This window comes from Danio rerio, chromosome 7 (genome assembly GCF_049306965.1).
Source record: "Danio rerio strain Tuebingen ecotype United States chromosome 7, GRCz12tu, whole genome shotgun sequence".
Lineage (NCBI taxonomy): Eukaryota > Metazoa > Chordata > Actinopteri > Cypriniformes > Danionidae > Danio > Danio rerio.
In genome coordinates this window covers 65,301,255-65,318,979 of record NC_133182.1, presented here as the reverse complement: position 1 = coordinate 65,318,979, position 17,725 = coordinate 65,301,255, and the positions used below count along the sequence as shown (strand labels likewise).

The following is a 17,725-nucleotide window of genomic DNA, read 5'->3' as shown; positions in this document are numbered from 1 at the left end:
AAGAAACTCGTCTATGAATAATAATCAGATACCGACATGTCATCTCTGGACAGGCAGACGATCACTACGTCACCTATTTTAATCCCACTCCAAAAATGAGTTCAAACCTGGAAGATGAAATTATCTGACAAAAGCTCAAAATGATCCAGTTTTCCCCACAATTAAAGATAACAGGTGCTTACGTCTTAACTAATGCTTAACACACAAATCTGTTAAAATCTCAAAAAAAAGTACTCGAGGGTTCTTGTAGCTGTAAAGAGCCCCTAGAATGCAAAATATTCAGTGTCATTTTGCTCAAGATCAGCTTCAGAATGTACTTTGAAAAAAATATATCCACCTTTAATCTTTAACTTCCATTAACCCTCGCAAAAAAGTGTGATGTTTTTATTTCTAGTAATCTGAAGCTGTAATACACACAGCGTATAGAACATTTCAGCCATGAAAGCTACCGATAAGTACAAATAAATACCCATAAAATGTCGGTTCTGGAAAATGTTCACAACAAGAGCCATAAATGTCAATTAAATCCTTTCATTTGTTTAAATGTCCATAAATATTTATGGTAGCTTCACATATGTTTGAGGATTTGTGCATGACTGTATGTGCATGAAAGAGAGAAAGTATATACAGTGTATGATGTATATTACAATCTTATGTACAATTCTATAAATTGTTATATTTTTTTACATTTTATTGGGCTGATAATTTAGCACATTAATTAGATTATTTAATTATGAAGGAAAATAATGTTCATATTTTTTAATGCATGTTAATCTGACACCCATAATATATATATGTGTGTGTGTGTGTGTGTGTGTGTGTGTGTGTGTGTGTGTGCGTGTGTGTGTGTGTGCGTGTGTGTGTGTGTGTTTACCGTGTATATTTATTATGTACTGTATATATAAATACACACATGCACGCATGTATTTGAGAAAATGCTTATTTAGATTTAGATATAGGTGACACAGTGGCTGGGTGGTTAGCACTGTCACCTCATATAGCAAGAAGGTCGCTGGTTCGAGCCTTGGCTGGGTCAGTTGGCATTTCTGTGTGGAGTTTGCATGTTCTCTCTGTGTTCACGTACGTTTCCTCGGGGTGCTTCGGTTTCCCCCACAGTCTAAAGACATGAGCTATAGGTGAATTGAATGCACTAAATTGTCTGTAGTGTATGTGTGTGAATGAGAGTGTATGGGTGTCTCCCAGTGCTGGGTTGCCACTAGAAGGGCCTCCACTGCATAAAACATTTACTGGATAAGTTGACGGTTCATTCTGCTGTCGTGACCCCTGATTAATATAGGGACTAAACCGAAAATAAAATAAATGAATATTCAGATATAAAATGTAAATGTTACAAATCATAAATTTAAACATCTATGTAACAAATTATTTGTGTATAGTTTGGTTTTATGTATGTGAGTTTCACATATACATAATACATTTCTATAATGCACACACATATATCATGTCAAAACAAAACTTTTATTTTGGATGTGATTAATCTTTGCCCAGCACTAATCTAAGCACTGCTGCTTAGGCTTTTGCCATTTTTAAATGATGTTTAAGACAAAAATAAAATGTAAAAAACATTTCAACGATATCCCCTTTCTTACAATCTTTAGTCATCATTACCTCAGGATCATTAGTGGTATTCAGGATAAGGCTCCAGAGTTGGGCCCTGAGGCCTGTAGGGCAGCCCTGCCTGCTGTACTGCTGCGCCGCTGCACTGTCCTGCTCGCTCACCACTACAGAATGCAGAAAAACAGGAGAGCAAACCTTATAGCATTTACTAAACACTCTTGAAAAGGCTCCTAAAGACTCCAAAGTTAATTCATATAGCATACTAATCCACGTAAGTGTCCAGAGCCGAGTTCTTTCTAAACAGGCAGCATTTTATTTATAAAGACACATCCTTAAATAACCAATAACATCAAGTCTACTGATAGACAACAAATTAAAGTGAGAAAATCCAACCATACATTTAATACCTGTTCTAAAGTTTGTATTTACTAATGTTTTGTGGGTTATTTGATCATTTAGAAGTATGCTTTTTTCATGCTCAAGTAACATTTAATTATTATTATTATTATCAAATAATTTAAACAGCTGCTTTATATTATAGTTTGTTTGTAATTTAACGCTCACAGCATTTTAAAATGACTTTACAGTCACTTCTGATAATTTTTAATGCATTCTTACTGAATAAGCACATCACGTTCTTTTAAAAATACAGTATATAGAGCTGAAGTCAGAATTATTAGCCCACATGTTAAATTTGAATTCTTTTATATTTTTCCCCCAATTTTCTGTTAAGCAAAGAGAAGATTTTTTCAACACATTTCTAAAACTAATAGTTTTAATTTCTAATAACTGATTTACTTTATATTTGCCATGATGACAGTTAATAATATTTGACTAGTTATTCTACAAAATACTAGTATTCAGGTTAAAGTGACATTTAAAGGCTTAACTTGGTTGATTAGGGTAAAGTTTTAGGCAAGTCATTGTATAACAGTGGTTTGTTCTAAAGACAATCACAAATTAAATATTGCATAAGAGGTAACTAATTATGTTGATCTTAAAATTGGTAAAATAAAAAAATAAAAAATAAATAAATTATTCCAGACAAAATAAATCAATTAAGGCTTTCTCTAGAAAAAAAAATATGATCAGAAATACTGTGGAAATTTTGGTGCTCCGTTAAATATCACCTAAATATATTACACAGGATGAATAATAATTTTGCGCTAAACTGTATATACAGTATAAAAAAACTTTTTTCTCATAGTTTTATAAGATAAAAAAGATACCATTTTATTCCTTTAAATGCACAGGATTGTGGTATATCGCAGGCAGTGAACGATATATCAGTGTTGCCTTCAAAATCTGACCAGACTGTATTAGTTAAAAAGTAATGGAATGGCAAACATCAAACAAATATTCTCCACAAGACTCAGTGATAAAGCAGTATTAAACAAGCATTCATGTCATGATAACGACCGAAACAGTATAATTTTACCTTTTTTTCCGATGTGAATGTGCTCACTCTCAAACAAATCTGGGTGGAAACAGCAGAGAGACAGTCAGCTATAGAAAAGCAGAGTGCAAACCACCAACACAAATATTTCAAACCGAGCAGGTAACCTTAACAGTGGAGTTACATACTAAATACAGTATTAACAGTGTGTAGAATAAAAAAAAGCACACATATTAGCGATACAGATGACCTTTATATAACAACTGGATGGAAGTACACTATTCCTTACTTAAAAGTCTCATTTGTGACATTTGAGGATTAATTTCACATTATTTACTATGGTTTACCTTGGTTAAAATACAGTCCATCAAAAGGCACAGAATGTAATTACACAACTACACCACTAGAGTGTTTGTATTCACAACAAACAACGGCGTAGTTTGCCATGATGCCATGACTGGGTGTGGAATTATCTTCTCATGTTCATTACATTCTACTGATACCTGCAGAAATCATGTTTAAGGATAAGCTAAAGTATTCGAAATGAAAAATTAACTAAATGTTGAAGCGTCTTTGGTGTTTTCTTATTTACTATAAAACCAAATTGGAAAGATCAAGGGTTTATGCTATATTTCAATGAAAATATTGTACATATTGTGCCTTTAAAGTGTACACTGCTTGCAGACATGATTATCTTTTTCAATATCTGCCAAAAGGAAAAGGCACAAGTCTCAGTTGGAAAAATAGAACATTGTTTTGTAATTCGGAGGTTGTTTTGTAGCCCAGTCTTTAGCTCACAAGTAATGACTATGTGAAAGTATAGCTTGAATTAATTATCCTGAACATTATACAAGCAATAAATAAATCAACTGCTGTTGGAAGAGTTCAGAAACGTTTTTTTTATTTTCCCAGCCAAAACAAATCCTTCGCACAAGAAAAACCATAATAGTCATAGACAACATGAGTGAAGGACGTCTCGTTTTTTAGATTTTGTTGCAAGCATTCATACTTTGAAAAACAGATGAATGCAAAAAAAATGATGACAAATACAGTAGCTCCTTCAAAACGTGCCTTACACACCAAATTTAAATGTTAAATTCTCACTATTAACAAAGCATTAATCGTTTTATTCCCTCATGAAACATAAAAGTAGGGTAGTTTAGTTGTTGGGTAGGATTAGGGATGTAGAATTTGGACTTTATAAGTAATAAACGTGTAAAATTAAGCATAATAAACAACTAGTTAGAACTGGTACCTATACTGAAGTGTCACTATAACGACTTATAGATATAGAGCAGGGTATGTATAGGTGAAACTTCAGTTGACTTGTCTAACAGGTTAGTCAGTGAAAAGTCTTCTGTGTAAGTCATTAAAACTGGAGGAGCACTCTACAACTGTGTGGCACTAGTGGAGCTCACCCCATCTACATAAATATAATATGGGTAATATGAGAAAAAAAATACCTGGAGGAACATGAGTGTGATCGTCTATACCAAGCTGTCCATAAGAAAGACCCAGTTCTGCATAAGTTTCCCTCTGCAACACAAACAAATACTAGGTTACAGTTATCAAAATGCAATGTATTATATCCTACCCAACAGAAAAGTCTTAAAGGAAAGCATTGCACTATTTTTGTCTTAAATCGTCTGATCATTTGAAATGGAACGAAAAGATGTGCTTTAACTGCAGACTGTCAGCTTTAATTCGAGGTTATTTACATCCAAATCAGGTGAACACTGTAGGAATTACAACAGTTTGCACATGTGCCTCCCACTTGTTTAGGGTCCAAAGGTAATTGGACAATTGGCTTATAAGCTGCTCCATGGCCAGATGTGTGTTATTCCCTCATTATCCCAACTACAATGAGCAGATAAGAGGTCCAGAATTCATTTTAAATGTGCTATTTGCATTTGGAATCTATTACGGTCAACTCTCAAGATAAGATCCAAAGAGCTGTCACTATCAGTCAAGCAAGCCATCATTAGGCTGAAAAAACAAAACAAACCCATCAGTGAGATAGCAAAAACATCAGGGGCCTCATGTACGAAGACTTGCGTGGAAATCTTACTAAAACATTGCGTATGCACAAAGCTGTAAATGTGCGTACGCAGAAAAAAATTCAGATGTATGAAACACTGCGTACACCGAATCTCACGCATATTCTTTTGTACATCCGAATGAATGTGAAACTGAGCGCAACATGCACGAGCACAAAACCCATCCCTGCCTCCTCCCCCGTATGAATATGCTAATGACTATGCTAATGGCAAAACCCAACGAAAAAGCAATGGCAAAATCAAGCAAAAAGAGAAACTTTGAACAGAATGTGAAATGGAGGTGCTGCTTTCGGAGGTAGACCGGAGAAAAGCGGTGTTATTTGCAAGTTTGTTCTCCGGAATTAACAACAAAAGAAAAAAAATAGAGTGGGAGAGTTTAGCTGATGCGGTTAACACAGTTGGGTCTGAACATCGCACTGAGTGAATTAAAAAAAGAAATAGTGTGATTTATATCTGTAAAATGTTGCGGTACCCTTAGCAGTCTCAGTGGCGCACCTCGTAAGACGCATGTGATCATGTATTGACACGTTCGAGCATAAACTCAGCTCGAATCCAGCGTCTGATGAACTCTTTCTTCTTTTTTTCCCCGCTACATATCAGATTTTGCCCACTATTTATCACGAGAAAGACAAGTAGGAATCATCAATAAGTTTGTGCATCATATTTTATTTGCACATTTATTGAATGGAAATGTTTCTGATTTACGCATGCAAATGAAGAGAAAACAGGCGACTGCTGCAAATTGTGCTTTAATGTTTAGCTGGTCAACTGTATGGTATAGAAACCTTACATACCTGCTAGATGAACCCGTCTCATACAGCTGCCATTGCATGGCTCAGACACTTTGTAGAGAGGAATTTAACACAACTGCCTCTAGGAGTCGCCAATGGAAATAAAACAGACATGCACAAAAAATGTGCGTACGCCAGCCAGAAAGCTGCCGTGAAGCTGTGCACATTCCCACGTTCAGTTCATCGTTAGTAAATCCAAACGTGAGCGATTCTGAGCGTGAAACTGGCGTACGCGTACGCGTTGATACATGAGGCCCCAGGTGTGGCCAAAACAACTGTTTGGAACATTTTTAAATAGAAAGAACACACCAGTGAGCTTAGAAACACGAAAAGACCCGGAAAACCACAGAAACAACTAAGGTGGATGACCGAAGAATTCTTTTCCTAGTGAAGAAAACGCCCTTCACAACAGTTGGCTAAATCAAGAACACTCTTCAGGAGGTGGCTGTTGTGTGTCAGAGTCAACAATCAAGAGAAGACTACACCAGAGTGAATACAGAGGATTCACCACAAGATGTAAACCATTGGTGAGCCCTTAAAAACAGGCAGGCCAGATTAGAGTTCTAAAAAAGCCTTCACAGTGCTGGAACAATATCCTTTAGACAGATGAGATCAAGATCAACTTGTACTAGAGTAATGGGAAGAGAAGAGTATGGAGAAGGAAAGGAACTGCTCATGATCAAAAGCAGTGAAGCATGTTGGTGGTAGTGTCGTGGGCTGGGCATGTATGGCTATCAATAGAACTGGTTCTCTTGTAGAGTTGCACAATTAATAGTTAAAAGATCGCGATCTCGATTTGACCCCTAGACGATCTTAATCCAGCATTTCTACGATTCTGCCAATCATATTTTCAAGTTCAGGAGAGAAGAAAAGGCGGCTGCACAAGTCTTTTGCTCAGTGACATTGACACCTCCAAATGATGTTGAATGAGTCACATACTGTATTTATAAGGTTTAATTCACCTAAAAATGTCATTTTTGTCTAAATATAATGATGTTTTTGAGGCCGGGAAATCACACGTTATGTGAGCTGCTGACCGTGAGCTGTTAGCACAGAGAGGGCGCGCGCGCTACTTTAGTGAACGCGTCTACTTTAGTGAACAGAACCTGCATATGTTGCGAGTAACAGGTTATACAGTTGTAAATAATATTCAGAAGTATGGACAAGCATGAACAAGCATGAACAAGCACTTAGCAGTCAAAATGAATCCAAAAGTGTGCACTTCATTTAAATGATCATAACACATTTTAGAGTTATGATTACGACAAGCATTTGATATGTTTTTTTTTTTTCTTTCAATGCAAACCCACAGTTGTGCATGAAAATAAATGTTTACAGTGTCGGTATAACTACTCTAGCCTATATATTGTTGAATATAATATGATAATGGCAAATGTCTGATTTTACCAGTGAATAAAATTGTCTAATATGACAGATTGCAAGCATATATCTCAAACATAATAATTCAACATCAGAATTATTATAAGTAGAATAGAATTATTTATGTAGTGCCATATGTTTGTTTTTACCATATCTTTATTTTACATATACAGAATGATCTTTATTTTAAGCAAATAAATCGTGATTCTCATTTTAGCCAGAATCGTGCAGCTCTATTCTCTTGTATTTGTTGATGATGTGACTGTTGACAAAAGCAGCCGGATGTGTTTCAGGCAATATTTCATTGCTCATATTCAGCCAAATACTTCAGAACTCATTGAATGACACTTCATAGTGCAGATGGAGAACAACCCAAAGCATACTGCAAAAGCAACCAAAGAGTTGCTTTTGAAAGAAAGAATCATTGCAGTGAAAGAAGTGGAATGTTATGCAATGGTCAAGTCAATCACCTGACCTGAATCCGATTGAGCATGCACTTCACTTGCTGAAGACAAAACTGAAGAACAAGCAAGAACTTAAGACAGTTGCTGTAGAGGCCTGGCAGAGCATCACCAAGAATGAAACCGAGGGTCCGGTGATGTCAATGCATTCTAGACACTTCAGGCTGTAATTGACTGCAAAGGATTTGCTACCAAGTATTAAAAAGTGAAAGTTTGATTGATGAGTATTATTCTGTCCCATTACTTTTAGACCCTTAACAAGTGGGAGGCACATTTGCAAACTGTTGGATTTCCAACAGTGTTCACCTGAGCTGGATGTAAATACCCTCAAATTTGAAAATGACAGTCTGACAGTCTGTTTGTTTCATTACAAAATAATTGTTTTGGTGTAGAGAGCCAAACATGTTAGAATTGTGATGATCTACAAATATTTATGGACCAAACTGTATACCACCAATACCTTGAAATGTAAGTGAATGGCAATTTAACTAGGAAATGGCTTACAGTAGTTGCAGATGAGCAGCAAGCACCAAGATCTAAACTAGATTTCACTAGAGAAATCTAAATGACCATGAAAATAAACTCTAAATTGCTGTAATTTGTTTACAGAGGAATGGTTTCGGAAGATTACAAGCAATGCAAATTGTTTGTCTTGAGATACAAAGCTAAAAATAAACCTGAAATAAAAAAAGAGGAAGACTGACCATTTGAGGAATGTCATGGACATTAAGTGAAACCTGGATTAATCCCCAGTGGCTTTTGACTGTCAGATCATCACTGCGCTCGGTATTCGGGTTCCTTAAACCAATTAAAACCTACAAGACAACACATATTATGATTCATATTACCTTAATAACAATACATTCATAGTAAAAAGAAAACAAGTAGACATTTGAGAAAACTTTGTAAAGTATCTCAATATATCATACAGAATATAATAATAACACAGTCAAGCCGGAAATTATTCATACTTCTGGCAAATTCTGACTTAAAGTTTTTGTTCAAATCTAAATAAAAGCTGAGAAATATTACCAAAATGTTGTCTCTTGTACAACGTCTTATGATCCTTTGGGAGAAGGCTGTGTCATTTCCGGTCAAACAGATACTTGCTAGTTAAATAAAATACATTTTAACTCAGAACTGCCAGGGTTTTGAATAATTTTGGGCTTTACTGTATAGCCATACTTATAGATTCACTTCAAATGTTGTCTACTGTATCATAGTCATCTATATATAAAGCATTCATAAGTGTAAATGGCTCTGTAGTGCTATCAAAACAACCACTCAGTCAATTCTCTCACTCACAGTAATTTAACCGAACATTTCCTGAGGGAATCCAATCAGTTGCTTCGTATCCAGGCCTATCTTTCTCATTTGGACCGGATGTTTTCAATAAACTGATTTGATTATGTAAGCGAAACCCACCTCAAGGAAGTCTTTTGGTGCGTAGACAGGCCTGAAATTGCTTAGGTCTGCAATAAAAGAAACAACAGAGATCTGAATGCTGCTAAACTGTAATGACTTACCATTTATTGTAATTGAAAAGAAGAGATTAATAAAACACGGCTGAGAATTGACACAACATCTGAGTTGATCGTCACAAAATTGAAAAATGTTAAAACATCACAATGTCCTTTCTTGCCATATCTAAATATATATTCTGTGCAAAATTCTTCATAGATATCCAGTCCTTTGTAACAGTGGTCAGACAAAAAATATAAAGAAAATATGTGCACCTATATAAGTAACCCAAACAGTACTATATGTCTTAACACTAAAAATGGAAAAAAAATAAAAAATAAATAAAAATAATTACTCTGATGAGGATCGAACTTAGATTGGTGATGTCATAACGCAATGTGTTGACCACTGGACCACAATGGCGCTGTTATTCTGATGTGTTTGGAATAAAAAATAAGTATTGCACTGTTATCTGCAAAACACTTTTAACCACAGTATTACTTTCTATTGATGGCTTAATCTTTTTCTCTTCTTTTTAGATTTCTGATCAAGTTGTCAGATTTATTAATGTAGTAAATCATCTAATCTTCATTGAGCAGGTGTAATTTTCATTAATATTAATCATTTGAATTCTTATATTCACTAAGGTGCCGCTGTTTGGGGTCAAATGATATTTACATCATCATTAAACTGCAGGCTGCATTATCTGAATAATCAAATGTAAAATAACACTACAATCTTCAGTTTATAAATTAATGTGATTTATAAATGCTAATGAGGTGCTGTTGGCAGTATACAGTAAAAATACCCATGTAATGGCAGGCTTTACTTGCAAACCTTAAGATTTTAGTAACTTAATAGCAGCTTTCTGTTATCTGCAGGGTAATTTTATTGCCATTATGATAAATAACTGCTGGAAAATAGTCAGGTTTTTAAAACTTTAAAATAAAGATCAACTTATTTGGGAAAAAAATAATAATAATAAACACATTTTTATATAGTATTTACTTATATTTATATTTATATTATATATTTTATATTTATTTATAGTATATTTAAGCATGAATAAGTATGAAAAAAATACACATTTCTTGTTTCAGCTAACAAAAAAAGTATCGTATAAGGTCTTTGCTCTGGTTATTGTACAAAGTTATTACTTGGAAACATGATGCCAAAGTTGCATATTTGTTGTATACAGTCTTATGCAAAAGTTTGGGCACCCCTGATGATTTTTATAATTGCAAGCCATAACATGTTGGATTTTCAAATCAGCAAATTTATTTGGATACATTTTATACCCTAGGGAAAAAGCAACATTTAAGTTCAGCATTTATTAAATCAAAACAGATGCAATGCACCTTAATTCACAACAAAAACAGACAGGTCCAAAAATTGGGCACCATAACACGATACTGACATCAATCTTTTGTAGAGCCATCTTTTGCTGAAATAACAGCCTGTAGACGCTACTTATAAACATAGTATAGTTAAAGTACAGTCAATTCTTGCTAACGGCATTTTGGGCCATTCTTACTTGCACAATTTCTCCAGTTCAGTCAGGTTTGATGGGTGCCGAGCATGAATGGCCCTTTTCAAATCAACCCATAGAATTAAAGAAGTGGTCTGTGGTTTGTTTGTGACCCTTCGAACCATTCTTTGCCTTTGCCTTTCAAATATTTTCTTGGTCTAGCACATCCTTCCTCGACAAGAACTGTTCCTGTGGCCTTCCATTTTCTTACTATATTTCCCACTGTGAAGATAGAGACTTTAAACCTTTGTGATAGCATTCTTGCATCCTTCTCCTATTCATGTTGGTGAATTATCCTCATTTTTAGTTTATTAGAAGGTTCTTTTTGAGGTTCCCATGTTGCTACATTCAAGTTCACAATCAGGAGAGGGACAACTAGCAATCAGCTATCTTAAATATCTTTTTCATGATTGGTTGCACCCGTGTTGGGATTGTTAAGGTTCACTGAGTCACTCAAATCAATTGTGTGTTGGAATCAATCAGCATTAAGTGACTACACCTTTAAAAAATCCACATAAGAGAGGGTGCCCAAACTTTTGCACAGCCTATTTTTCAGTTTCAATTTTATTTGCTACACTGAATGGCATTTCATTGTGATCTTCTCACGAGCATATTATTATAACCACATTATTATAACCATATTAAACACAGATGGGTTGTAAAAACCCAAAGTTTTGCATAAAACTCTAAATATATATTTTGTGTTTTCTTTTTTTTCACCTTAATATGAATCAAAGAACAGAGGGTGCAGTTTTGCATTTCACAGAAGGGAAAAAAACGACTTGTGATGACCAAATGTACAGATGGCTAAATTACTGTCATGTCAGACTTTTTTAACAGAACCAGAACAGAAGGAAACCAATAAAAATAAAGGTTAAAAGAAAGTGCTAAATAAGCAAACAGAAGGAAGGATGCAGAAAAGAAACTACAGTAGACAGTAGCTTTAGTTATTTGGACAGGTTCCAGAGGTCTGGACATGCTCTGGTTTCACAGGAAGGGCTGTTTATGCCAGTGTCCTGCAGAAAGCGGTAAATGTTATCATACACACTGCAAACTGATAGCATTGTTATGGAGCTGTTACTGCTCAGGGCTTCTGTGTGTGAGCCAAACATCTGTGTGTAAACACTCTGCAATGCATGAACACACAGAACACATCATGTCAGGATGGAATCGCAAACTGTGAATGTCTGTATTACCTGGTTCATCAGTTCCCATCTCATTCCATTTGTTTGTCAGCTCCTTTTGTTCCATGACAGGACGCTAAACAGAAAAAAAAAATAAAAAATTATATTAATAAAATATTATTGCTCGCATGTAAATTGTTGTGTACATGCTCTGGTTTAAAACTTTACCTTCCTTGCTAGTGGGATTCCCAATTCAGTGCACATACTGTTCAGACTCTTCAGGATCCTCTTTTCCCAGCTTGCCTATAACAAAAACACAACATTAATTTAACAATGTTCATTCATTCATTCATTTTTTATCGGCTTAGTCCCTTTATATTTATCAGGGGTCGCCACAGAGGAATGAACCACTAACTTATCTGGCATTTGTTTTACGTTTTACACACAACAACCAATTTAGTTTATTCAATTCACCTATAGTGCATATCTTTGGACTGTGGGGGAAACCGGAGCACCCGTAGAAAACCCACGCCAAAACATGGAGAACATGCAAACTTCACACAGAAATGCCAACTGACCCAGCCGGGATTCGAACCAGCAACCTTCTTACTGTGCTAACCACTGAGCCACCATGTCACAATATAACAATGTATGTCTCCAAAATGTACTTTAAGCCATTTTTTACAATGCATGATTATTGCTGAATATACAAAATATATAAAACCAGTAAGACAAATTGCACTAACGCAACTTGCAAAAAAAAGCATACAGTTGTTCAAATGTTTAGAAAATGAATACTTTCAACAAAAATGCATTCGGATTAAAAGTTTTAAAAGTTAGAAACATAATGTTATTCATTTAAATAAATTATGTTCTTTTAAATTTCTATCTATTATTTGAAGTAAAAAGCAACACTGAATATCAACATTTATGGTAATAAGGAACGTTTCTTGAACACCATTAAGTATATCAGAAAGATTTCTTAAGGATCATGTGACATTAAACACTGAAATAAAAACAAAAAAATTAAAAATTAAAAAAAATTTAATTGCATTTCTTAACTCTTAAGGTTGCTAGTTAGCACACTCAATGCATTTTATTTCAACACATGCCATCATTTCTCAAATATTAGTCTCTACCAAATGGTAGATTTGTTGGATTACGGTAAAAGTACCAGACTTAATAAATATACTATAAAAAATCTGAAAATATGAAGTGTAAGACCTCTTGTTTATTAAAAAAAAAAAAAAAAAAAAAACACTTAAATACTAAATCATCTTTATTTTTTGAAGTATGCCATAAAATATTTCATTTAATGTTTTTTATAATTTTTTGTTGTTGGTTTTTTTTACAATAAAACCAAAATCAAATGTAGTAGTACAACAGGATTGCTTGTTTGATTTTACTTTTTATTTTTTGTAAACCAATAATGCTATGTGTGTATGCCATTATTTAAAATGGTCATTCTTTAAATGGCTTTATCAGTCCTTATTTAGTCAAAATATGCTCAACCAGTTGGTAGAGCAGGCAGTTAAAGGGTTAAAATTCAGGTTCTCTATTACTGGAATGAACTACAATTTAAAACAGAAAACAGACTATTTTACATTTTAATAATGTTTCACAATATAATGTTTTTAGAGGGTTAGTTTTAAACAAAAAATAAAAATGTTTCTATTAAATACTATTAAATGATTCAAGTCCCGACCAGTGGTAGAAAGAGTACTGAAAAATCATACTCATGTAAAAGTACCATTACTTGCCTAAAAATATTGTGCAAGTAGAGTAAAGGCATCTGTTGTACAGTAAACATTAGTCAAAGTATGAGTAATAAGTAGCACATTCTAAAGTACTAAAGATTAGTGAGTAATTCTCTTTTAAAAGCTGATGTAATTTCTGGATGTGTGCAAAAGTAACATTCTGTAGTGCATTTAGTTATTTCCCAGCAGGCACACAACGTCATAAGACATTAATATTAGGTTAGATTAAGGTTGTGATGTCAGGTGACCAAAATTCAATGTCTAGCCAGCATCGAAGGACATTATTTTGATGTCCAATAACGACATTAAATATTGATATTTGGTCAATTTTAGGTTGTTAGAAAGTGACCGAAACCCAATGTCTAGCCAACATTTTAAACCGACATCAAATTGATGTCAGATACTAACATTTATTTATCAGGTAAGGTAACCAAAATCCGACTGATATATGTCATAGTGGTAACATCCACACAACATCAAGCTGTAACATCATTAGACGTTGATATTTGATTGGTTTTAGGTTAGACGTTAAGTTCTGATGTCAATCTGGTTTTCTTTTCCAAACAAACTGCAACGTCCCCATGACGTTAGGGTACAACATCAATCTGATGTCATGTTGATGTCTCGTGTCTACTGGGTGTCCAAGGCTATTTTGGTCATCATACAATAAACATCTGTCATCTTCTCATCATTGGCATGCATCTGAACAGGCTCTGGGTCAATGTGTGTAAAGACTTTGGTCATCTTCTAGGACACTTTTAATGCTTTCAAACTGTTTGTTGCAATTATAAATTAACCATGTTTTGTGGTAGTTCATCATTAATCGATTTACCTTCGATGTGTGATTTGATTGGACAGGAAACACAGGAGTGATTTTTGTAATACCCATAAACAACAAAAAATAAAGTAGTGACTGCAGATTGAAAAAAGTAGTGGTGTAAAAGTACAGATATAGCACTATAAATGTACTCTAGAGAAAGTAAAAGTACACAACCTTAAAATTACTTAGTAAATTACAATTCCTGAGAAAAACAACTCAGTAATTTGAGTATTTGTAATTAGTTACTTTACACCGCTGGTCCCGGCAGGGTCAGTTGGCATTTCTAAGAGCATGTTCCCTCCATTTTTGAACTATAGCTCATTTTATGAAGTATAAGCAAAATGTCAATAACCAGATTGACAGTTTAACATGATAATTTACTATTGCGGTTAAAGGAATAGTTCACCCAAAAACTCCTTTATGGGTTTCTTTCTTCCGTTAAACAAAACATATTTTGAAAAAGCTGAAAATCTGTAATGATTGACTTCTATAGTAGGAAAAACAGAAGCTTGAAGTTCCAGCATTCTTCAAAACTTATTTTCTGTTCGACAGAAGAAAGAAACTCAAAAAGGTTTTAAAGAAGGGTAGAGTAAATAATGACAGAATTTCCAATTTGAGGAGAAATATTCCTTTAATCTGCTACCGAAGAACTGAAATCGAAGTTCTCAAAAACAAACTCAAGTGATCATTTGTCTTTAAAGTCTTTTCATTTTGTTATCTATGCATTGACATTCAGCCATTTTAAAGTGTGACTTTGAGAACATGTTAAAAAGTGTTTAAATATTTTATCTATGCATGCAGCATAAATTAAGCTATAAGAACTAGGAAAAGAGAGAATGCAGAGCGGTAATAAAAGGACTGTGTACCTGGGCTTTGAGCATGTATGCCAGGGGCTCTTTGGTGTGTTCAGGAGGGGCTCTGGGGTGTCCAGGGGGAGGCAATCTACAACACACAAACATATAAACATACAACACAGATGCAAGGACAAACCATGAATACCATTACAGTGCAGAAAATAACTGTTTTTTCCAAAGGTATGATACCCAGAGTTTTTAGTTATTTACAAAACCAACCTAGACAGCATTTTTCTTTAAACTACTTAATATTAGAAAAGACTTGCTCAACCCTGTTCCTGGAGATCTCCCTTCCTGCAGAGTTCAGCTGCATCCTTTATTAAACACACATGTCTTTAATTACCAAATGCTCCTTCAGATCCTGCTTAATTAGTTTAGTTGTGTTTTATCAAAGTTGGAGTTAAAGTTTGCAGGAAGGTAGATTTCCAGGGACAGGGTTGAGCACCCCTGATTTGAAGGGATAGTTCACCAAAAAATAATAATCATTTACTCACACTTGACTTGTTCCAAACCCCTTTGACTTGTTTTGTTTTGCAGTAGAACGTTGGAAACTATGGCTACTGGTTTCCAACATTCTTCAAAATATCTTCTTTTGTGTTAAACTGAAAAAAAAATCTGGTTTGAAACAAGTCAAAGGAGAATAAATGGTGACAGACTTTTCTTTTTCTCTCCCCCTTTAAACATTTCTTTGGTATTTACTGGGACCATACATAGTATTTCACAGTGCAGATTAGAATAAGCAATGACACTGTATTAAATTAGTCCCACTCTTACTTTCCCATACAACTATACATCAAAACACATACAAAGCAGAATAATTGAGAAAGTACAAATGACTATGATTATGATAATAATTATCCCAACATAGATCCAATCATACCTTAAAAATAGTACACTTAATAAAACAATAAAAAACAAAACTCTCCACTAATAGACTTTGGATTTTAAAGGTGAACAGTAAAAGTTATAATGCGAGAGTAGGGAGACTGACTGCCTGAAAGATAGACAAAAATGTTTTTCTAATTAGTGCAGCGTTCTCTGCGGAATCATGGGTAATGTATAGTCCTGCTCTTAAATAAGAGTATTTTTTTAATAACCTAAACTAATGCAGATTGATGGCTTCAACAAAAACACATACATGTGATTAACAAGCCTATAGCTCATACTATCAGATTAGATACTAGATTAAAAAAAAATGTTCAAATAATGGACTAAATTCCATATATCAGCTTATTAAAAAAAAAAAAAAAAATATATATATATATATATATATATATATATATATATATATATATATATATATATATATATATATATATATATATATAAAATCATTCAAACTATTAATATTTACAAATAAGAGATTATATTACAAAACATAAAGAATGGGAGGATATCATCAATCCAGATGAAATAGATAATATGATGATGCAAATACAGATGGAGACCACTGGCAAGCAAATTATTTCTAAACTATATAAAAGTCTGTTTTCATATCAGTATGAGTTTGAATGAGTGAGTATGAATGTTTCCCAGTGTTGGGTTGCAGCTGGAAGGGCAGCCACTGCATAAAACATATGCTGGATAAGTTCACAGATCATTCCGCTGTGGCGACCCCTGATTAATAAAGGGACTAGACCGAAAAGAAAATGAATGAATGACAGTTTTCATATCAGCCAAATAATACTTTTGCATATAAAGAAATTACACAAGAAAACTGGATTGATATTTGCTTAAAAGTCCATCAAGTCACAAACTCAAATGTATGAAGAGAATGTAAGTGGAAAATCATCACAAGATATTTCCGCACCACACAAATTGTAGCAAAGATAAGAATAGGCTCATCTAACAGATGCTGAAGAGACTGTGACATTTAAGGAACCACTCTCATATCTTTAGGTATTGCCCAAAACTGCAGCAATTATGACATATTTTGTGTTGAGTTTAAACCAAATGTGGCAGTCCTATGGTGCCTGAGAGCATGGGGGAAAGAAGAAGTATTTATTTTTATCAAATACTGCTCTCTGCAGCACTAAAATCTATTACGTCTAACTGGTTTAGATCAGACCCACCCAGGTTATATACAATGGATGGAAAAAATTGAGAAATGAAAAGAATAACATATTGCCTTAGTCTCCAGATGAATATATTTGAAGCATGATGGAACCTAATTCTAACAATTACACATGACTAACTTCAAACATAAAACATAGATTTAATAAACAGCTACATTACATACATGATATAAAGTACATGAGACACCTCCCAATTGCCTCCCCCTCCTTTTACTTTCTTTTTTTTCTTTCTTTATTTATTTTAATATATTTTTATACATAACTTCAACACGATATATATTGTTTTAAAATAAAACAGTGCAAATGTCCCTTTTTTCCCTTTCTCTCTCTCCTTAATCTTTTAAGTATCCATCTGTATCCTTACTGACAATTTCTGATGTATCTCTGATTTTGTGTTACGTTCTGATACAAAACAGTTTAACAAGCCTGTAGCTCACAGTAGT

General features: G+C 34.1%; 2 protein-coding genes across 3 annotated transcripts in view; both read right to left on the bottom strand.

Annotated features, from left to right (window-relative positions):
* The window catches only part of stim2b (stromal interaction molecule 2b), an 860,843-nt gene that overhangs the window by 170,295 nt on the left and 672,823 nt on the right, over positions 1 to 17,725 (bottom strand). The gene's annotated exons all lie outside the window — the stretch shown is intronic.
* tbc1d19 (TBC1 domain family, member 19) overlaps positions 1 to 17,725 on the bottom strand; it is a 64,199-nt gene that overhangs the window by 42,830 nt on the left and 3,644 nt on the right. Inside the window, 8 exon segments of the mRNA NM_200491.1 lie at positions 1,630 to 1,742; positions 3,017 to 3,055; positions 4,438 to 4,510; positions 8,368 to 8,478; positions 9,089 to 9,135; positions 11,849 to 11,912; positions 12,005 to 12,079; positions 15,220 to 15,295. Of these exon segments, the coding sequence (NP_956785.1) occupies positions 1,630 to 1,742; positions 3,017 to 3,055; positions 4,438 to 4,510; positions 8,368 to 8,478; positions 9,089 to 9,135; positions 11,849 to 11,912; positions 12,005 to 12,079; positions 15,220 to 15,295 (598 nt within the window).